Consider the following 24,420-nt stretch of genomic DNA (forward strand, 5'->3'; position numbering starts at 1 on the left):
TTCTTCCCATGAAGAGAGTTTAGACTGATATCAAAGGTACTGTTTACCATTGGGAGCAGTGATTTAAAAAATGTTTGACTTATCACATTTGATGCATATGTGTAGGTCAGTTGTATCACAAAATATCAAATGCTATATAAAAATTTTGCAATAAAGCCTAAAATGTAAGGAGATATCACTATTTTTCTCAATAAACCATGACTGTAGACAGTTTATTCGAGAAACAATTTTATTATAACTATTGTTCAAATTTTGTATAACAAAGCTTATTTTACTGATTAACATTTTTACATAGTTGTTTCTATCCCTAACTCACATTTTAGAATTATGTTGAAGCACTGATGCTGAGTTTTTGTTTCACCTGCAAATGGTAAATAATGCCTTTAATGATTTTTTGAAAGCACTACTTACTTGTGGTCTACTTGTTTAACCAAATGGGAGGAAAGCAGCTTTCAAAACAGCAACAAATGTTACTGGCGATTGGGAATACGGCATTAAGGGGTGCAAAGTGTTGGGGGGGGGGGAAACTGGGGAGGGGTGGGTGCATGGCATGCAAGGTGTGGATTGTTGGGGGTGATGGATGGCACTGAATGAGTGCTGGTTTTCTGAATCATTGCTGATGTAAATTTGTTTGAGTAATATCAGGTCTGTCCCAACTAAAAGGCAAGACCTTTTCAGCTGTCATGACATGATCTGTGGTGGATAGTATAGTATGACGTAGGAGGTGGACTTATGTGAAGTATCTATACTTTATTTCCCAGTCTAAAGCTGTACAAAAGGAACAGTGTAGCGTATCGTAAGTAGAGAATGTGCGTAGGATGTTCATAGCTATATATGAAAATTTAAACATCATGATGATATCTTGTTCACTGACATTTTGCATTTTGGTAAACCTAAAATCATTAGAGAATCTAGCTTGATCAGTAGCCAGTCACACTGGGAGATCAATCCAACAGGTAATCAAGCTCAGCAGTCAATGATGGTTTTAACTGCAGGTTGAAATGGTGAGATGTACTGATAATGGACAAGGATTTCATAATTACCTTCTTCTGTGTGATCCCCTCCAGCTTTTTGCGACGTCGACCTCAGCTTCTTACGGTCAGCCAGAGTCTCACCTCCACCACTGTAGTACTGCTCTCCCCCCTCGGCCGACGTGTCCCCTCCTCCGCTGCCCTGTCCCTCCTCTCTCCGCCTCCTCTCCTCCCGTTTCCGTTGCTCCTCCTCCTTCTTACGCTGGGCCTTCTCCTCCTTCAGCCGCTGCTTCTCCGCTCGCTCTCTCTCCTTCTGCTCCTTGCGCTCCTTCTCCTTCTCCTCCTTCCGCTCCTTCTTGCTCTTCTCGCTCCTCAGCCCGTCATCCTCGGGCCGCTTCTTTAGGATGGACACCAGCCGCTTCTGTTGGGCTATTGAGGGTGCCCCCTCGATCATGTCGTCAAGGTCGCCGTTCTCTTGCACGCCGTCGGCTCCCGCCGTGGCGCTCAAGTCGCCGTTTGTCTTCTTGTTCCTCGGGCTCTCGGGGTCTCTATCAGAGAGTTCCTCGGTTATGACCGGCATGGGCGTGACCCGCCCCTCCTCATCCCCCTCTGGTGTGGTCTTCTCTTTCGTCTCATCACCCTCACTGGCTATGTGTCCATTTGTGGCCTCCTCTGAGACTTGAATGTCATCAATGTGTGTGACTGGGCTGCTTTCTGTTGAGTTTTCTAATTCCTGCGTGTTTCAGGTGTGTTTTTGTTTTAAAAGCAAGAATGATAGTCAGGACAGGTTAATCAGCAAGAGGCATGTATCTGGGGGGATTAATAGTAAATGTTTTGTATTTTTGTTTAAGAAGGGCTGCTTGGAAAATATATGAGACATGCAGTAATATCAGAGAGATACCACATAGTGCAATTACCCCTGAATTTTTTTTTTTTTACCTTTACCTAGCTCCTCCAAGAGTAGACAATTATCTCTCAAATGAGTATGTACATACATTGAAGAAATCTCCATCTGCAATGTGAATATGATTAACAAACTGAACTTCAAAACCAAATAAAATCTACATGATTTCAGGTCTGCAAAACACAGGCATATGCAGTTCTTTTAGTTAGCTTGGTAACATGTTAAAATCTCCCAATCTTTAGCAGACACTGCTGCCTTATATCAAACATTTAAACATTTAAACACTGGGGAATATTCTGTACCTCTGACTTTGACTGGATAAAGGCTGCCTCGCCTTTGGCATCCAACTTTCTCATCTCCCCCTTCTCCCGTTTACTGCTTCTTCTTATTGATGACCTGAGGAGAACAGAAAACAACGAAAGTATATAATCAAAATACTTACAGATTGTAATTGCCATTTAACATACAACCTTGAAGAATTGATACAAATGGTAAAAGGAAATTCCTTTGTCATGCATGATAGTGACGAAATGATGTACATACTTTCTTGTCCTAAACTACCAAAATTAAAATACACATACGCAGTGCCTCTACACCACCATACACATGCACACACACACACAATCACACACACACACACACACACACACACACACACACACACACACACACACACACACATACATACACGGGTAAAGATACACACAATTCCTCTTTCTCTGTTTTTCATGTGCACATTGAAACTTTGTCATACTACACTGATTGATGTGACATGAGAGTGACATTAGTAGTCTTTCGGAATCGGGATATTAGCTCCTACGGCAAGAGATTCAGGTTTCGTTGGGGCCAATTAAGTCTACAACAGTGTCCGAGCTGCCGTGAGTTACAGCCGAGTCGCAGAAAATCATACAACAGACAAGTGTTCTCTCTATAAACACACTCAGTGCCCTAATGGCTCTCACTTAATTTCTCAATTTACATGGTATGATTTAAAATTTTTCTAGGTACCGTTTTTGTAAAACAAGTGTGAGGAGATGTCCACATGCTATCAAATCAATCTTTTCTTGCCATAATTATTCACAGACACATTTGGGAAGTCCTAAAAAAATACGTTCATAACTCAAGTTGCGTCTATCAGTACCGCACTGACATAAAAGAAGCCTGCTTAACTGCTATTACTTCTTATGACAAGGCAGAGACCAAACAAGCCAATGTGTACTCTGTAACGGTATGCCGCCATTTCCAGCATGGCCGATGAGGCAGGAGTTTGGATTCCTCCCTCCGTGAGGCCCAACATGTGTCCTGGTAGAGTTTCTCTAATACAATTTCTCCTCTCTTGAATCGTGTTTGCATATCTCTTCCTTTAATGTAAGCACTGGTCATTAAATGTGGGTCAATTCAATTTTCAGTTCTGTTTTTAGCCGCCCTGTGCGCATCCTCTCATACCAGAGATACAGGGAGGGTTCTACCATCAAGGCTATGATTCATTTCATTATTGTAAACCAGCCTAACAAAACTAAGTCATATGCCATTGTACAGCAAAACATTCCGTGTGATAAGAATGCTGCTGGTAAGACAGAACAGGAAGTATACTGCCCGGTCACTCTTTCAAATCTTATCATGTAGAGTTTGGTAACTTTTCTAAACATGAGGGCCATGACAGGTTTTTTTTTTCTTTTTTGTTTTGTTTTGTTGTGTTTGTTTTCTTTCTTTTTTCTTCTTTTTTTCAGTGGGGAGATGGGTGATTAGTTCAAATTAAACTTTGTCATATTTGTTGCAGCTTAAAGGGATCGTACAGTTATGGTTGAGACCTAATTTCAGGTTTCTAACATTTTTTGGTGAGATAATGAGAAACCTCTTATAAAATATGAAAGAGCATGTAATTCTATGAGGAATTCAACGTTTATTTGATGAAAATTGGTTTTGAAATGGCTGGGATATCAAAAAAATGTGATTCTAATAAAGTGTGGGACCCACACTTTATTAAGATTGCTTTATTTTTCTTTGTTTTTGGATGTTTCAGTCATTCCAAACCCAATTTTCGTCAAATAAACTTTGAATTCCTCTTAAAATGGTATGTTCTGTACTATATCATAAGTGTTTACTTGGTATCTCAAAAAAAATTAAAAGCCCAATTCTCATCTTCACCAAAACTGTACTATCCCTTTAATTTTACTCTCATAAGTTTTCAGTCTTTACTGATGATGTGGAATTTAAACACATTCATAACTGCATGAATAAACATCAAGAACAAAGGTGTTACATAAATATTCATATCAAGTATGGTGCAGTTTTATGATTTCCCTTGTTGATTATCATCACTTCAGAACTGAAGTAAAACTGGGCATATGTCACCAATGTAGAGCTACTCTTTGAATGTTCTGCTGAGGGCAAGCACATTCAGATCTCTAGATCAAGTTCTGAGAACATGACACTGCAAATGACTAATGTTTAAGTCTGGCTGGATGATAAAATATAAACAATGATATAAAAAAAAAAATAACATGTACGGAAACCATAGGTGCCTTTTGAGAAAGTTGGCACACATATCTCATGTGCCTCTAAACACATTTCCAACATCTGTTGGTTTATCACCATGTATTTTTGCTGGTTACAGTTGTTTAAACAAGAGACTGTGACGTGTTGATCTGCCCTACATAGATAAGAATCCACTACCCTCGCATTCTTGGTCTATATGCAACAATGAACATCTTCCACGAATGCAAATACTGTGATCAACTGCACTTGATGAATTATTCAATGCACTTGCATGCTTGACTACTTTTTGGAGGTGAAGTATGGAGTGTTCTCTGGAACAAAGTGTTGGTGTAGTTGCATGTACTGGGGTGTCATTCGTTACATTCAGACGGTGATCCATAACCTGGAGGATAAGCTCTATGGGGCACCAAGTGTCGCACGGTCGATTTCGTAATGAAATCAAACGCGCCACACACTTTTTTAAATTCAATTCAATTCAAATGAAATTTTATTTTCAATCACGCATGTCTGTCATTGATACAGATTAAAAAAACAAACAAACTTGGGGCCCTATAGAGCTTTTCCTCGCAGTTAGCTCATCCTTGAGGTAAAACATCATTGTCTGAACATAACAATTGCGAAGTCAAGGAAAGATGATTTATATAAGAACAAGAAAGTGCATTTAAACTAGGCAGACTTGCAAAGTGCTCTCATAATTGACAGTGTAATGTTCATTTGTGACAATTTTTCCCCTAAAAGTTATTTTAAAAAACTTCAGCATCTTTAGCGTTGTTGGCTTACTTTCCCACATGGTTGCATTGTATTGTTCTTGCTTGGGACTAACCCTAGAAAGGCCTGCAAGCCAATGCTGATTCTACCACTCTCATAGATGTTGGAGTGAGTACATGTTTGTTGCTTTTTACTTTGACGACCCGTTTGTCAGTTTTGCTTAGTATATACTCTTTTATCACATTCACTGAACAAATAAAATGAGAAATGTCCATTTTCGATCATAGTATTATCACTTGCTTTACCATAACCCTCACAAGTTATGTGAAATAAGGGGACCTTGAGTAAGGTATTACCCACTGCAAAATTTGTTTGATCTCTACCAGCTTGGCACTTTAGCCTCCCAGCCGGAGGAGCACAAGAAGAAGAAGGGGAAAAGTGAAAAACAAGCTTCATCTTTCCTCTATCCACAATCTGGTGAGCATATGAGGGAAATGGAGGGAGGAAAGGACTTTATTTAGGAGAAGAGAGGGGTTTACCAGATGGTGTGGATTAGCTGGGTTTTGGTCCACTTCCACTCTTAAGCCCCAATAAGGATACAGTTTCAGTTTATAAATTTCTTATTTTTCTTAATATTCTTAGGAGACAGATGGTGTCACAAGACACACCCACCCTGGGAAGGCATGCGCACCAAGCGAGGCAATGCTGCCTTTTGCTTTGAGTTAACAAAAAAAATGCAAGTCATTAACAATATCCTGCTATCGTTTTCTCTCTTTTTTTTGGGGGGGGGGGGGTGGGAGTCTGTATATTTATAAGACTAAGAGAAAGCTGTGAGATAGTCTGTATGCATGTGATTGTGTGTAGGTGTCTGTGTGTATGTCAGTGTGTTTTTTGTGTGTTTGTGAAAGATAAAAGAGAGAAGAGGAAAGGAGTGTGTGTATGAGAGAAAACAAAGAGAAAGAAAGTGTGTGTATGTGTGTAAAGTAAGGATAAGAATACCACCATTTTCATGCTCTAACTTTGTATATATATTCAGATCAATGTACCTGCTAAACTGACATCGCTCACTTTTTTTTAACCAGTCGCCTAAGGTGAACCGTGGGGGCTTGGTATCTATCATTCCACTTCCAGCCTGTGTGTTTTGTGTTTTACTGCCCACATCTCCCACATTTTCACCTTGCTCTTTGGGGGAAGAGTGCCCTGGGATATTTTGCATGCATGGCTTGCACCGGCTTCCCAAAAACAGCGGAATCCGCATTTGCTGTCTATTCTGATGGATACGGACTGTAATTTATCAACTTAGTGAACTCGCACAGCTCAAGGCAAGCCTCATGTTTACAGCTTATAACATGTGATGTGGGAAGGTAGTCACTTTTTCAAAGGCAGAGAAGAATTTGCTGTTTAATTGAAGAAGTTTTGTAAGAATTTGAAGCTGACTGCAGTTGTTAGTAGTTTGTGTGTTTTGCACTTACAGCAATGTTCATATTTACTTTCACTGATGAGACTTATAACCAAGTCCTTGGTGAGACAAACATTATCCAATCTAAAGTTGCTTTCTTTAGTGGCAGACACATGGAGATTGGACTAGAAATCTTATTTTCTCATCACTTATTCTCATACAATCATTAAACTGTTGACTCAACAGTCCTACTTTCTAACTTATAACAGAGGCACGCTATCATCCTGTTCGCGCAATATTCTTCACAGAATTATCCCGTACTCTTCCCATTTCAGAAGACACATCTCTATACAACAGCACTTTGGTATCAGTCACTAAGATATGCCGTATCTTGTGATGTCTGCCTGCCAGAAGGCAACAAATGCATATCCAGCTTTATTTAGCTTGCTTCATGGCAGGAGGCAAAGAAGATCTCAACCAGGGCACTATCTGCAACAGAGAGATATCGGGAGCTCTCAAAACCCTTACCATGAAAATTACCATAATTCTCTCATCACCTTTTCTTTCCCATGATCCTCTCTCTTTCACTCGAAGCATCTTGTCAACTTTTTCTCATAATATTTTCTCAGAATATTTTTTTTCCTGAGGCTACAGGATTCATAAAAAAAAAAGAATGCCTGCTCCCCACTCCCACTGCTCCCCAAAATAATCCTTTTAGTTTTACAAAAGCAGTATAATAAAAGCAACATCTTGAAACTTTGACTGAAACTTGGTCAAGATAATAGAGTGAGCTTTGTATACTAATACAGAGATTCTTTTCTTTTTTTTGGGGGGGGGGGGGGGGACAATAGGGTTAACTTTGCTGCAAACTATAGCAGAGGGTGCTGCTACATACAGATGCGGCCCTTAATTGTTGGGCTGACAGTTGATGGAGTTAACTCACCCACGCTTGTTTCTGCTGGAACTGCGGCGGATGAGGTGCGACGACTTGATGCGGTTGGACTGGATCTCCACCTTCAGCTGCTGTATCAGCGTCCGGATCTCCTCATCCTCACAAATACCTTGAGAGATAAAGACAGAGAGGAACAAAAGAGATAGAGAAAGAAAGATTGACAGAACGAGATATGGATGGGGGGAAAGAGGGTGAGAGTGGCAGAAAGGAAGAGAGATAGACAAACCACACAGAAGGTGAGAGAGATCCACATTAATATAGATAATCAATCACATCTCAAAAAATAGCAGAGCAGAGAACGAAGAGAAGCACAAACACAGGCAGTCAAAAAACTAAGAATAGTATATAAAAGAGAAGAGAATAAAGCACAGCATACATGTCATATAGCAAGGGAGAGAAATATATGTTACACAGAATCTCTGACACTAAACGACCCATATCCCTGTGGGTTTGCTATAAGCCAGCCATCCTTCGCTGCCCATTCATACTTGGGTGCCTTGTAGCTGTTTGGAGCCATTCAGAGTCGAGAAACGGGTTACCAAATTACAAAGTGAAATGAGAGTCAAGCTATTAGAATAAAACATGCAGAGTACTTCTTTATTATGAGTTTGCTTAATACACTGGGATAAGACCTATAGAAACTTGGGTGACATGTTAACGAATTCAGTGCTACTTCATACAATTGCTTCTATATCATGAGTTCTATTAGCATTTTATAATGAATTGCAAGCTAAAAAAAATGCAAAAAAGAAGAATATTCAACATTTGACAAAAGGAAATGTCAGTGCTGGGTTTAGAAATCTATAAATAAAGGGATAGAATAGTTTTGGTTGTAGTAGATGGCTTAATAGAGGGGCTCCAGGTTTCAAAATCTTATTTGTGAGATTATGAGAAACCTCTTATGAAATATGAAAGAGCATGTAGCTCTATGAGGGATTCAAAGTTGTTTTTTTTTTAATGAAAATTGGTTTTGAAATGGCTGAGATATCCAAAACAAGGGGATCTTAATAAAAGGTGAGACCCATCTTTTACCAGGATCACTCTGTTTTACTTTGTTTTTGGATATCTCAGCCATTCCAAAACCAATTTTTGTCATATAAACTTTGAATTCCTTGTAGAATTGTATGCTCTGTAACATTTCATAAGTAGTTTCTTAGTATCTTACAAAGAGTTAAAAGCTCAATCCTTATTTCAACCAATACTATACCATCCCTTTAATACATACACATAACACAAATTAAAGTGTTGCTAGATGTAATCCCACTCGATGTATTACATATGATTACAGCTAAAGCAAAGATACTATATCCATGAAACTTCACACAAATGCCTCTTAGCTCCTTAACTGATGTGATTATTAACAACAGAAAAAAATAGCTTTTCTAGGATATTTCACCAAAATCCTGTTTTGATCAGTCACAAATTAATTGCGGCATACATATACAAGTTCATGCTCAAATAAACACCAATGCATGAATTCCAACAACTTTACATTTAGCCACTGTCTAAACACAGTGTCACACATGAATTGCTAACACGTTAAGTATGACAGGGTCATCCCATAGTTGAATATGAGAAAAAAACAAACAAACATTATGAGTTGTTTTTTTCACACACAACTGGTATTAAAAAAGAAGTAAAAAAAAAAATCAAATTGTATTCCATCACAGACATGCAAAATGGGTGGTTACATTAACAGTCGAGGGAAATTAGAGAAAAAAAAAAAACTGTAGGTAGATCATTCTATGCAAGCCATCAAAGCTTATCAGACATTGTCCAAGTGTGCTGCATTCTTATCACCAACTCATGGGCATTCTCTCTCTTTTTCCTTTCCCCTTCCTCGCTTCATCCTTCTTCCTTGATCAAACCCGAGGTATCGTCGCCCAGGGGCAAGTTAGTGAGAGTTGCCATGGCGATTGCGGAGCGCGCCCGCGAAAGCGGGGGAAGAGACAAACGAACCATCGGTGCGAGAGCTCGGGCGAAAATACCCCAGTAAATGTCAAAATCTCCACTTACTTAACGGCGTTTCATCATTGTGGGTCCGTGCTTCTAAGTCAGCCCCCGACTCCACCAGCATGGTGATAATGTCGGCCTGCAGTGAACGAGCCAAGAAGATAGGCAAGACATGGGATGAGAGAAAAGAGATGGAGGAAAAATAAAGAAAAGAGATGCATACGACTGAATGGCAAAACACGAAATGAAAAAGACATTCATAAGGCCTTGGAATGAGAAATTTCCCTATTTCTGTCCCTTTCTCAAGTTTGCCAAAGCCTCTTAAAGTATTAAAAGGAGTTTGCCTTCATTGTAGGAGGTGATAAGCCTTGACGAGCTCAGAATTCTTGGCATTTGTCATGAAACAGCCATCAGTAGATAGAAGGAACTGCTGGCACTGAAAGCATAAATTTGACCAAAGACTTTGTTCGCATCACCCTATGACTTGGAATTACAAATACTGTACGAGCTGAAATTTTCGCGGTGGTTTTATTTTCGCGAATTTTGCGGATCGCCTTTGAACCGCGAAAATAACAACGCACAAATAGCTAAGTTCAGTTAGACCCTCGCAACCGCGAACTTAACAACATGCGAAAATGTCCTCCATGTAGCAATTCGTGAAAATATCTGTACGCAAAAATTTCAGCTCGTACAGTATAAAACAGGTCTGAATCAATTCTGAAAGCATTTTATTTCCTTAATGTAAGTATTTATACAGAAAGTTGGTTGTGTGACATGGACACATGAATTGAATGTCTCCCTCTCGATGAGATTGTTGCTGACATGTGTAATGAATGAATTAGTTGATTGAATTTCAAAGACGAAGGCATACTTTTGACACTGGTATTAAGCTGATTTATGGCTGGAGCGGCCAACAATCCATAGTTTGATAACAAAACTCGAACATTCGCCACTGGTGTGATGTATACTATGTGACGTGAAGCGTATGTTTACCAAGTAGTGTCCTTTCTTCCGTGAGTGAGATATATATTGGCTGAATATTTTCACAGTGACATGAATTATTATGATTAAAAGAGCTCAAGACAGGCAGGAGTTAGCTCATGAATCTTACATGGAATCTTTTCAACTACATGTATCAGAACCTGTTAATGGCGGAAACAAATCCTTAGTCAGCAAGTATGAATATTGTAGACATTGGATATACAAGACAAGAGGTTCATACGATGGGTTTAGCCAACTTTGAAAAATGAGTCAATATGCTTACTCTGACACCACTGCACAATGACATACACATAGTACGTACATACATTCTTATGCATACACTCCAGGTTTCTTTTTTATGGTTAGCCATGGGTTAAAAAACACAAATCAAACTTCTGCCCGTATTGAAGGCATAGCATTTTCAAGACAGTCCATATAATCGAACTGTTCTGCGGTCACTCAAATTCTGCGCTCTGCCTCACTTTTGACTACTGAAATAGCAGCATTTATATTTCATAAATGAGTTTCTCTGTTTATGCGTGTGTGTGGTTTTGTTTTGTTTTGTTATTTCAATTGCAGGGGGGGGGGGTGGAAATAATAAATTATTATGTGGCAGCAAGCTTCATCGATTCCAATATTTTGCATATAACATTTGATTTATTTATTCATTTAGTTTTAAAGAGTCTTGCAGCATAGATTCAATACTGAACAGTGTCAAATCAAATTGGTATGGTGTCACAGAAATTTGCATGCGTAGCTGGCGGAGCAATAAAGATGTATTTCCGACTTGGCATGTGTATCTGTTTTGCAGTGAGATAAAACAGAGAGAAGGAAAAAATATATTAAGTGTGTGTGTGTGTGTGTGTGTGTGTGTGTGTGTGTGTGTGTGTGTGTGTGTGTGCATGTGTTTATGTGTGTGTTAATATTGATATCACTAAGAAGGAAAGAGTCAGGAAACGTATATGAGTAGGCCCTAATCATGATTTAGCAATGTGGAAAAGGATATCCTGAAAGCCAGTTGTTGTTGCTTTTTTTTAGACAGCTAAAAGGAACGAAGGCTGCATTTTAATTTACAATATCCATTTGATTTTAGTCAGTGTTGCATAGATATGCATGGTGTGAAATAATGTGAGTACTTATGAATGTTATGTAACATAGGCAATTTAAACTTTTGTCTTAATCATAAATGGTCATACCTTGTTGCCATGTACATGAATAAACTGGAAAACAAACAAACGACAATAACAACCCTGTCATGAAGAACAGTTTTGCAGTTTGCATTAAAAAGAGGTCATTAAAATGTAACATGATCCTATTCATTCTAAAGGCTCATACCAGTGTGCCTGGTATTTTGGAAGGGGTGGGGAGGGCATTTCTTCTTAAGTATTTCAGTTTGATGGCAAGGGTTTTGAAAACTTGCAGAGGTTCAACAAACCATCCTCCTGAGAACATGCTAAGTTGGTTTTGGCTTTATACATACCAGCAAAAAATGTTTAATATGTAATTTTTGTGGATGCTGGTTAAAAATAAACTTGAGGCAGACACCTGCACTGTGTAAAAATGAGAGTTGCTAAGACTTCAGAAAAAAAAGCACACTGTTATGACCTGAGACTTTCAGCAAGTCACACAAAATGGTTTAGAACTTTTAACACAGGTTCAAGGTAGAGGATATTATGGACACATATACATCAGCAGAAGGACCAGCATAAAATTCCAGAGTTTAATTGTCATTTCACATTCAAGCATCAGAAGACATGGCATTTCATGAGTGTTGGTTCAATGATACATCAGAAACTTGCCTCAAAAACAGCATTTTCACCATCAATTCACTGATATGTCTGTACACACATTTCTGCAAGCATGTAAGTTTGTACAATCTCAATATCTCCCTGTACATACTGTAAAGACAGAAATGCTTGTGCAATTGAGTTTTAGTGCTCGACTGGGCGAGATAAATTCTGGGGGTTTTAATTTTCCCGGATAGTTGTTTCAACTAAGCAAGACCTTCAACAATTCACTGCTGCCATATCATTTACTGGTTTTGGCAGTACATGCCAAGTACTATGGTAAAAGGTAACCAGTCTGCATTATGAGAATAAATTCACTTGTGCTACAGGACTAGCAAGTGTAATGAAAACTTCTAATAACAAAAAAGCAAACAATGAGCATAAAATTCCCATTCTTCTGTTTTCGCACTAGTTTCATGTCCCGCGAAATGCAAACAAATTTCCAAACTGTGAAAATGTCCTCTTTAACAGTACTTGGATTCATGTTACAAGTTTCAGCATACAAGCAGCCATCATTCTAACACGAAAACTCTGAACAAACTTTGGTACTCTTGTATGATGACTCTTAACACCACATTACCAGGATTGCACTGGACACTGTGCAAGCTACCTTCCAGAGAACACTGCTCCCTGGAATGCTGGTGAATTAATGCATCTTTCATTGCGCATCATGGAACGATAACAACGTTTATATGAGAGAAAGACTGGGTCAGAGGAGGGGGAAAAACAGAAGGGGGAAAAAAGGAACAAAAATACATGTCCCTTTAAAGATCTATGAAAAAATATGAAGTTCTGGCTTAATGTTATCAATGACAGTACAAAGAGAGAGTGGGGTATTGTTATCAAAGTTGCCGCTTGGAACAAGGAAATACTGACGGCAGGTAAGTTTGAGCACAACTACATGGAGTCGTTTATCAAGTCAGCTGCAGGGAAAATGTGTTTCGTGTTTTCTTTGGCTTGATGGATGAAAATTTGATAGCATAACAGATAAATCAGTCTGGCTTTTAGCCAAGGGATTTTATGTTCTATTCTGGTACTGATCACAGAAAGGAACCAACTACAATACTCTGCTACCTCTTAAAGGGCTAGTATTGCTGCAAGTTAGCAGATTGCTTAGGGACTTGGATCATCACATGAGGAAGAGTACACATAATTACACAATAATATGTTTTCACAACATAAAAATTCAAATGCTTGTGCAAGACATATGGAAGCATTAAAAGCTTTAAATTGTGGCTAAATAACAAAAAAAGGTCAATTAATCTAGTAATTCATAACAATTAGAAGCTGCCAGAGTGGACACTGAAGATGATCAGAGAATACAAACTACATTGTATCACCAGCACTTTATCTGATAGTTTGACTGCACAACAGGACTATCTTCACCAGCTCTCCTACAAATAATAAACCCATGTCTCAAGAGAAACTGCAACATATGTGATGATATCAACTACTGATTGGCAACGCCACTGCTAAATGCCAATGATGTCTATACATTTATAGGCTGCCTGAGAATGGAGAATAAGAACAGAAGGGATCTGAAAGTGTCGTGCATGGATCTAACATACCTGCATAATATTTCCTCATGCAGTACGATTCAAATCACTTGAATTCCAATAGAATTACTGAAGGCTAATCATTTGTGCATTCTGTACAACAAGACGGTTTTCACCCCTTGACACAATGACACTTCCAAAGCATCACAGTTTCTATTCCTATGTTGACAGGTTCAAACATCAACTGGACAGACTGTAAAAAAAAAAGAAGAAAAAAAAAAGTATACATACTTCAACAGAAAAAAGTACATATGACAAAAGTAACATCTGGCTGTTGGAAATCAAATATCTACACCATTTATCCTCCTGTCTTACATAACATGAATAAAATGGCGAGACTTGTTGATGAACTGTGTCAGTATCAACGATTCCATTTTTTTTTTTTTTTTTAGGACTCAGCACTGCTGCGAGGAGGCAACTCTCAAAAATGGGAACTCAAATCCAGGATGAGAGCGGCAGACACGCCACAAAATGATCTCCTATACACTGATTGATGGAAAGTGGTACAGGGACGTCTCCCCCACGTTTAGGGAGGCTACATGCACTCCGTGAGCCAGAGCTCTCTCCCAAACCTCTAAGTACGACCCGACTCCTCGTCTTGTTTGCCGAGCAGGATGAGCGGTGGAATCAGAAGTGACAACTTGCGGCTCCCTCAGGGAAGGGGGAAGGGGGGGGAGGGGGTGAAGCACCAAAGACTCTTGGTTGACTCTCCTATCCCAACCATGAGGGGTGGGACAGGATGGGGATGGGGAGATGACTTCATCAGCCTGTTGCCCACAGCTTCAAAATATATGCAGAGTTTGCCATGTCAGTTCTACACTGTGCTGTGAGAACATTATGCTCCCTCAGGGCATTTAATGTTGATTTATTTTTTTCATTGTTCGTGCATGAGAGGTTAATCCATATATTACAGAGGAACATGTTTAATTTGTAGGGGCCAACAGAGCGCGCTGTCTTCGATGTCTGACAAAATTCAATCAGTGCTATCTATCACGTCATGACACCTATTTTCTTTCAGCAAATGGTCCACTGGACTAACATTTACTCTGTGTACATGAGACCAGAAAACCTATGTCGGGATTTCTGACTCACAGCATAAAGATTAGAAGCAACATGCCATCACAACAAGCATTATGCATGGAATAAACTCTCCAGTAAGCTACATTTATAGCAAGTTGGGACAAAGCAGAAAGAACTTTTCATTGACCAAAGGACAGTTTGGTTTCACTTCTCTCCACTTCAGAGCACTCGACCCCTCTCCTGAGCACAAATATAGCGGTTACGCCAACAGTAAGATGTGACAGTAACGATGCATCAACGACTTTCTGTCGCTGAGAGAAAGACAGAGAAGAGACTTCTCAGTGTGGAGCAGCACACAGCCTGATGTGGCAGACATTGGTAAGGAAAACATGTCATTGATGCATCACCTAATGTAATCTCCCCATGACGTATGTGCAGGGCGTAGTTTTCAATGTCATCTCCTGGAGCACTCAGGAAAGTGTTATACCACTGCCTCCACTTTCACCGGCACAGGAATGAAATCGTAAAGGGGAGAGGGGATTATCCTAGCCTTCAATTTGGGAGGAAAAATAAGCCAATTAAAGGTAACGAGATCCTGGCATTTTTCAACTCTCTAACAGTTTCTACAGTGCCGTGTGTAAACTAACAACACTAGGTGCATGAAAACATTTGTATTCTTAATACGACAAAGTGGATACACTCTGTGTACTGTTAAAGGGGGAAACTCCCCTCCATACTGATGCTGACTTCACTACAAGGATTACAGTCAGTCAAAGAAATGCAAAGATGCTTTACTGGAATTAGAGAGAGAACTTATTGGATTTAAAGCTTCCTATAGATGTCATTGCATATAATACAGTGGTAGCAGTCACAATAATGTATGCACAATATATGTTGCCATGGTGTAAGCATCCCATACGTCTGCAATTGTTCATTCTGCAAACAAAGATAAGTCAGTGAATAAATGTGTGCTAGCCAATGGGAGACTTAAGAGGTGGTGACATCATCATATCATGTCACCCAATTTGCATATCTGTGACTCTGATGAATATTATTTTTGTGTGCCTTTAAAATTCTGTAACTTTCTTGTTCCTTGCTCAAAATTCCATTAAAATGTGAGCAGTCTCCTTTTGTCTTGATATTGTTCTTTTCATCAGAGTCAGGCAGAACTTTGTGGGAAGTTTGTCTTAAAGGTATCTTGGGAGATGGAGAACGGGGGGGGGGGGGGGGGGGGGGGGGGGGAGGAGGGTAAGGGAGACTAAAACTGAGAGAAATGTGACTGATGGACTCATGATTGTTGGCTTGATGGAATGCAGCAGGCAGGTGAAAGAGAAGAAACAGTGGCAAAGAAGAGAAAGGAGGGAAAAGTGGCCCAAACAAGGTTGAGAAGAAAGGGGTGGGGGGATATTATGTCATTTGTCATTGCTACGGATCCCCCATGGGATCGTGGAGACAGGAAGCGATGCAATGTGTCACGGGAGGCACACTTGGAGCAGACTCAAGACGGAAAAGAAAGAATTACCCCCCTGTCTGCCAGATTGCCAACAAACACAAATTTAGATCAAATGCAGTAATTTCATTTTGGTTTTCTTCAGCAGCACTTCTGCAGCAAACCCTTCACAGTTTTTGTTTTCTTTTCACTGTATATCCAGCTGACACAACACATCTACAACAGGTTATCACAGTTCATGTAACACAGACTCCTATCCTGGCAAAGAAGACACAAGCTCATCCCCAATCACTTCCTGCAATTTTCTCTAAGCTACTAAAGTGGCAGGTGCAAGAAGTTATGTGTTCTAGGCCGTTATATAGTTTTGTAGTCATCAAACTATTTTTCTTTGAGGACGGTCTCTGTCTGCCTGCATGTCCAGCCTATGTGACTATTTCTGGATGATGATCATCAGTCACGAACAACAAAGATGGCATGAAATTCATAGCCTCTGTACCGATGAATTGCCCTTTAGGTTCCAACCTGAGGTTGTGATTCCCGCGAACTACAGCATGCTACGATTTAACAACGGTCGGGCAGCTATACCTTCTCTCAAGAACCACTGCCTCCTGGGAAGCACACTCCCCACATCACTTCATCATACCATCCCATTGGGCGTTTGACAGCTCAGGTGAAATACTTTCTACAAGACATACACACACAGTACACATATTAAACTCAATAAAAAAACAGCCTGTGTCAAAAATGGCTTAACAATGAAAGAAAGGGTATGCTCCGTTCTCCGGCCAAATGGACTTCTAAAGTGCACTGTGGGAACACTGCCCATCACTCACTCAGTCTGTCCACCTACAGCAAACCTTGAATTAAACATGAACCTCTTGTGAACCTCACCACCCACCTTCTCAAAAAGGTCTGTCTGTTTCTCTACGAACCCTCACAAGTTCCCCTATAAGTTCAGGCTGCCAAAAAACACCCAAAGACCACATATGGGTTTAAGAAAAGAACTACATTACATCAATTAGCTGGAAAAACCGTCAGTCCTTCCTTGTAGCAAATTTTGGCACACTGAATGCACAATGAGTTTTACCCGTCTTGTTTTGAGCGTGACTTTCTTCCTTGCCGAGCTGTTAGGGAAGCTGAAACTCAGAATTAAAAGATGTTGCACTGAAATGTGATGCCTTGAATATGGGTGGATATTGATACATTTGGACATCTGACACCCGAGTAGCACAAAGTCCAGATCACTCATTTTTTACGGCCAGATAGGAGCATTACATTGATGCCCAAAGGAGCATGCCAATGCCAGAAAGGCATTTTGTTGTTATTGATTTTTTCTCTCTCTCTTTTCAAACATCAAGGATGATGTTTCCTAGGTATCAGCACAGCATCACGCATCAGGTGAGCCGGATATCTGATACCTTTATGTCCTGGTTACATAGATTTCTTTTACTTTCCCTGATATCAAGGCAGAGCTGTTGCAAGGCATTGTGCATCCACACAAGTATTTTTTTTTTCTTCAATCCAGTTTCTCCTTATCCAGGTATAATGGTGCATTGATAAACCATCTGTTTTTCATCATTTCTAACTTCATGGTAATTCACAATATATTTAACAGGCCAGTTTAACAGCATAATTACGGTTAGGAAAATTTTTAGTAATGAACTGGTAATTGAATTAGTTTCTTCCTATTCTTTTTCTGCAGTAACAAAGACGTTTTGCCGACGACATTACCCATTGCCATGTGAGGCAAGTCGTAGGCAAGCTTCAAGGGGAAAAGGTTGTACAGGATATCCTTGGTGGACGAGGTACACACAACCTGACATACACCGGTCCACTAATCTGGCTTAAAAGTAGGAGCTCACAGCTAAGATTTCACTACCACATGAAGCTTTCATTTAAATGCTCCACATTTCAGTAGAGCTGTTGGACAACCAACGGTAGAATCCAATGTTAGTATCATGTATTTTAACTCTGTAATGACTGCTGGCAACCTGTATGCATGCAATGTCAATGAACCAATTCAGGCGGTGGTTCTAGAGGGGTTAATATTGCTCTTACCTGCGCCCAGCACACTGCGGCATGGATAGGTTGCCAGCCGTCGTCGTCCCTCGAGGCGACGTCCACATTGTGACTCAGTAAGTACTGCACCACCTTCTCGTATCCGTTGGCAACGGCAATGTGAAGCTGAAAGGAAATGATATGAAAGCCAAAATACTTCATTTGGGTGAGGGGAAAAAAGGTAGTTTGCTATTCAACCTATTGACAGAACATAAAACTAACAAATTGTTTTTGGCTGTGTTTCACAGCAAGACTTCACGTTTCTCTGGGGGATACTTTTTTCTCTCTACATACACCTTTCCCATTACCTTTTGTCATTAGCTACTCTTGTTTCTATGTCATGATTACAGATATTCTAATGATCTAACTTATACTAGTAAGTGATGTAAAGCCACATACCCACTAAAGATAAAGAAGGTTGTGATTACTAACGAAAGGTTTGAACCTATGACCTGCATGGTCAGTCACAACAAACCACACCACCACCCCCCTTTAAGGGGGCCATACTCACAGGTGTTGCTCCTGAGCTGTCCCTAAATTCGAGGTCTCCACCTTCTTTGAAGAGTGCCTGCATGTCATGGAGCATCTCATTGGGTAAGACTTCTCTCAGTTCATCGATCTGATCTTGTGTGATACCTGGGGCACGACGAAAGAGGAGAAGGGAACACCAGTCTTTACTGTCATGTCACAAAACTACCAGGCATATTTACACACATATGCATTAACAAACAATAAACTTATCAGAGAACAATCATGATGATCATATCCAACACAAGAAAGAAAAAAAAAAATGTGTGGAGAACTCTACATCTACACTGAATTTAGAGGTCAATTCTGATTCCATTCATTCCAGGAGCCAAAATTTTCCCTTGTTATTCTGAAAGACTTTTTGTTTGGGTCACATATCATCACAACAAGTACCAGTACAACAAGTATCGTAACAAGTACTTGAGAATTTGATTGCGAGGAAATACAGCGTGTCTTCCTAGATTCCTGTGTAGAGTCTGCCACAAAGTTCCAATGACATGTTTAATCTTTCACATATTACAGCAGATTTTCATCATGGAGGAAACATCTCCACATGTTGGTGTCATCAACGTGCACTTTCTGGTGGTTACATGATTCTAGCTTGTGAGTCACTCTGTGTCTGGATAATGGATGGTTCACAGATGGCAGTGTACCATGGCCACTGGTACCCCTCTCAGCTCATGGAAACACATTCATCAAAGTACACTGACAAGAAAGTAGGCTCAGTTCACAAAAACAAAAAACAAAAACGATAAACAAAAACCCAACAACAAAACAAAACCTGCATCAGCTTAGATCAAACACTTGCATGCTTATAACCTGCCTTGGAGTCATTTGTCCTTCTTTCAGTTTTGATATCTTCAAGTATGTCTCCCTCTGGGTGATTCTCAAAAACACTTTCTAAGTTGACCTAACCCTTACACCAGTTGCACACCAACATGTAACTTAAAAGCGAGAGAATATTAAGTACAGGGGTGAAGGCTGAGGTGTGAAATTTCATCAATTTGTCTCCCTTTAACAAATGAAATTTGTAAGATTGCAACTGCTTATCTGTAATCTAACAAACATATCAACACATGTAACTTATAAGCCTTTTCATCAGTGTTCAGAATGCTTCCCCATACTTGACCTTATTGTAAGAGTTAGACAGTGCACTATCATGTAACAATGTATCATTCCAACAGTCAAAGTCCATGGTGTCACAAAAGGGATTATGGGTATTTGGTAATCTCTAGACATTTGCACTAATTGGCAAGTAAAATGCATTATCCCATCTAATCCTGAGAGAATTTCATCGCAGAAATTGTCATCTTCTCAACTTTTACATGGCACCTCTTTCATTCCATATACTTATCAAAGAAAGAATAAATGGAACCGACTGAGCTCAATAAATCTTTATTACAGTAGAAAGGATTTATAGAACTTAGCCACTTTGGGGGAGGGGCAGGAACCTCTATTTTCTAAACTAAGTTACCATTTCAAGAATTAGCCATAAGTGTAGTAACTTTGAGGCTTTGAGGATTCCGAAACTGAAACAAAGAATCATACATGAACATGCACAGGACGCAACAGACAGAGATGATCTATTCTACCTGACACTGACAACAAAAACAGTACAGCACTGATAAAAAAAAAAAAGATATTGGATTGCACGGAGGAAATATGGTTCCTGGGATCTCATGGTCTAATAGGCAAAATGAAATAAATAAAAGACTTTAAAGGTTGACATGGGCAGCTCTTAGCTACATGCTTCCGTAACAAAATTCTATGCACAACAGGGTGGGAAAAAAGATGAGTTTCTATCAATGCTGCTAGTCATGAATGCGTGCTTTATTAGTTATGTACAAATATCTCTTTCCTTTCCCCTTTCCCACACAACACTATGTACATGTTATGATTTCACACACAAGTGATTACACAGTGAGTGGTCACTTGCTCGTTCATCTCTGCATTTCAAATTACTAAATGCTGTGCACACCTGAGCCTAATACCATTGTAACAATAAAACCACAGGTGCCCAAGGTATTCAAGAATCGCCCAGAGTAAACAGTCAACAAAGGACTATAAAAAAAAGAACAACAAAAGGACCCTTCAACCACTTGATGATGGGTAAGTAACCTTTAGCATGGACAAAAGAACAAAACAACACACACACACACACACACACACACACAACAAAAAAGGAAAAGAAACCCTATTCCTGTACTCTGTGGAAACACCACAGTCATCAGTGCTGCAACGATACAGCCACACAATTCACACCAGCAGAAGCTGTAACTTGTGAAAAAAAAAAGAAGAGAAAATCCTTGATTTCCTATAGAATGACGAGAGTTGACACAATAAACCCAGTCAGCTGATTCACGCTATGGTGACACAAGTTGTCAGTGTGCGAATCGAATGACAAATCACCACAAAAGTTTTTGCTTCACCTAGATTCACAGGCAGGCACAAATCTTGCTGGAAAGTCACTAACACAACTGGAAGGAAATGTCTGAGTCTTAACCCGTTCTGTACAGGAACCTGGTGGCCTGATATTAAGTCTATGGGCATTTCAGAATTCAGTATGGAAAGAGTTAACTCGCATCTGGATGTGGCGCAATGCAAATGTAGTGCATGTTAAATGTATCACAGTGATGATAACACGACTCCCAGTTCTGAGTTAGTGATCCATAGACCCAATCCAGTCACAGATATCGCAAGATTTTCAATACATAACATACCAACATGCCTCTCTAAACATATTCCAAGGGATCTATCTCATGATAATCAGTTGTTGGACGTGTTGCTTTTGTGGCTTGTTTGTTTGTTTTTAATCCACCATAAGTCACAGCAATCTGCTGTGTGTTTTTTAGTGTGTATATTGTAAACAAACTTCTTATTAGTCAAGCTGGGACAAGCTACAATAATATGTGGCACTAGCTATCTATTCCAATTACTGCAAAAGTGAAATTTTTAAAGTGAAGAATTGTTGGCATTCAGTCGGGTAATTTGAAATTTGCCTGTTTTTAATTCTGTTGAATCCAAGAGATAAAATACTACTGTATATCGCTGGCAGATATATCCGTGCACTAGTTTCATCTTACATGAAATGCACTAAAATCTCCACTTTTCCAGAAACAGAATATATTTATCGCACTGTGTTTTACCAAATTATATGAAGGTAGCCCGAAAGAACATGCTTCTTTATCAATTTAGTTCATGGTACTTGCATTGTTGATGTTTTATTTTTTCATCACTAGCAAGTCTAAGACCCCGTTTACAGTGTGGGGCCGGGCTCGGCCGCGGCTCGGCCGTGGCCGAGCCTCTCAATTTTTTCCGTTTACACTGCTGGGCTCGGCCGCGCTTTTAATTCAAACCTTTCAATATTTTGTCGTAGTGGCGCTCTGCTTGTAAACAAACGCAATTTGGTATTGTCTACTTTTCAGACCCTTTGCCAAATGAATTCCGTGTCGACGAAGTTGCCGTTCGGGCAAAGGCCTTTGCCGAAGGAAAAATCCTTTGCAGGACAAAACCACCTTAACCTATACTAGTTTTCGACGTTGAAGGGGTTAATATCCTGAATAGCGAAAGATACAGGCAAAAGGTTTGGAAGCCACACTAAAATTGGCCGCGCAATTGGCCGCGCATTTGGCCCAGTTTGCGTTTACACCAAGAAAAGGCCGGGCTCGGCCGCGGCCTGAGACCACCTCCAGAGCGAGGCCAAATGCGAGGCAAATTTTGGCCTCGCATTTGGCCTTTTGCGCGTTTACACTGAAGCGGGGCTGGGCACGGCCGCGGCCGAGCCGCGGCCGAGCCTCGCACTGTAAACGGGGTCTAAGGAACAGTGTGCCTTACAATCAACAGGTGTTTGAGATTACATATCTCAGCAAATTAAAGACACAATGTCAGGATAGCTAGGTTTGTTTGCTTCTTTCTTTCTTTCTTTTACTAGGCCCAGCTGGGAGATATGTGGAATTCTGGAGAGCTGTAGTATCATTAGCCAAATCAAAAACTAACAGCTGGGGGAAACATACAGCATACAAAACACAAATAATGGGACATACCAGTACCAATATCCGTCATTATGATAGTCAGTTTAACACTTCATGCAGTGTCCCTCCCTTATAAAAAGTTTTTGATCCCTACAAATGTAATAGACTATTCCCATGTCACTTAGGGTTTTTAGCCAGCATGCACCACTCTGTGACAAATCAGCCACTAACATACTGGCGATGATAAATGGGTTCTTTGAGGTGAAAAAAAGAAGGGAGCGAAAATCCTCCATTCTCCTCAAAATGAGTCGGGTAAAAGCCTCTAGGTTTCTGCATTTACAAAAGACGTGCAGATGTTTAACATGTGCTGCACACAAGCAGACTTGCACCAACATAGCAATGACGTAGGTCATGACATCTGGAGAGAATTCTCATAGATTGATCATGCCTTTAAAGTCGTCTTTCTCTCCCCTGATTACCAGGGGGAGCCCAAAGTAACTGGGGAATCGCCCAAATCGAATTAATTTCACCGGAGCGTGTTTCCACCTACCTTGCGTCGCCATTTGCGATTCAATGTAGTCGAGGGTAGCCTCGTCCTCGCAGATGTCGTAAGGCATGTTCCCGTCGGAGTTGATGGCAAGGAGTTCGGCCCCTCTGGAGATCAAACACACAAACAAGCAAAATACATCAAAATAAAGACAAATAGTGTTTGGGCATTTGAATAAAACAACAACAATAGAGCAAAACATTCTGATTTGATTTTTGCACGATGCAAAAAGATATTACTTTTGCTGTACCTAAAACAAATGAATAGATGGCATCACCACAGTGTTACAAACCCATCGACCCTATGGCCTGGGACAACCAGAATTAGCCATTGGCTAAGTTCAGTACATAGATACTCCCACCTGTTGAGAGAACATGACATTTTGAGCCAACACAAGACAGAGAACACAGTGTTAAAAAGAAACAAAAAAAAAAAAATACACTCTGTTCAGCTTGGAATGTATCTAGGCCAGCCGGCTAACAGACTGGATTAAGGGAACGCTCTCAAAACAGGTTTCCGGGCAGAATTAGCTATATTTGCAATTCCTGTCGTCAACTGCTCACAATCTTTGCTGCAAAGACTTGCCTCCTAGTGTCTACGCTGTGTGCAGAATCTCTGCATTCTTAGACTTGATTTATTATCAGAGTTCACAGCAGCAAGATGAAAAAGAAAAAGAAAATATATAGGAAGTAAAATCATCACATGAGAAGATGCTCTTATCAATGTCATTGGCAAGAGGGAGCACAAGCGATGATTCTTTGTAAGTCATTGCATGTCAATTCAACTTTATTCAATAACAGCCCATTTCCTAGAATATCAGGACAAATAGTCATGTACATGTAAAAGATTTTCATACATGACTCCATAAAAACAACAACACCTGTTGACTCTCAGTGCTATATCATCCTACACCTCCTAATTATCATTCGCCTATCGAAATTGTAAAATTGAAAAAATACTCTCATATAGCTTGAACAGCTAATTAATCCCTCCAGAACAAATTGTTAGTATACTTTTCGTTGTGTTTTCACCATAAAAAAAGTTTCTGTAAGGCTTACAGCAACCGTCAGGATTACGCAATTATAGGATTTCATCAGTTGGATCTATTTTTGCCAAATGCCTGAAGACAAGAATCA

At 39.9% G+C, this 24,420-nt stretch overlaps 1 protein-coding gene across 4 annotated transcripts in view; it reads right to left on the reverse strand.

Annotated features, from left to right (window-relative positions):
* LOC139738695 (protein phosphatase 1 regulatory subunit 16A-like) overlaps positions 1-24,420 on the reverse strand; it is a 116,679-nt gene that overhangs the window by 9,704 nt on the left and 82,555 nt on the right. For all 4 annotated transcript variants that reach the window (XM_071649327.1, XM_071649328.1, XM_071649330.1 and 1 more), the window contains exons 4-10: positions 23,288-23,391; positions 18,750-18,874; positions 18,239-18,364; positions 9,450-9,525; positions 7,425-7,542; positions 2,178-2,271; positions 1,044-1,704 (exon numbers count right to left, since the gene is read on the reverse strand). In XM_071649327.1, the coding sequence (XP_071505428.1) occupies positions 1,044-1,704; positions 2,178-2,271; positions 7,425-7,542; positions 9,450-9,525; positions 18,239-18,364; positions 18,750-18,874; positions 23,288-23,391 (1,304 nt within the window). The remainder of the gene's footprint in view (positions 1-1,043; positions 1,705-2,177; positions 2,272-7,424; positions 7,543-9,449; positions 9,526-18,238; positions 18,365-18,749; positions 18,875-23,287; positions 23,392-24,420) is intronic.

The sequence above is a fragment of the Diadema antillarum genome, unplaced genomic scaffold (genome assembly GCF_040938485.1).
Source record: "Diadema antillarum isolate AM-2024a unplaced genomic scaffold, OU_Dant_1.0 seq00000765_RagTag, whole genome shotgun sequence".
NCBI lineage: Eukaryota > Metazoa > Echinodermata > Echinoidea > Diadematoida > Diadematidae > Diadema > Diadema antillarum.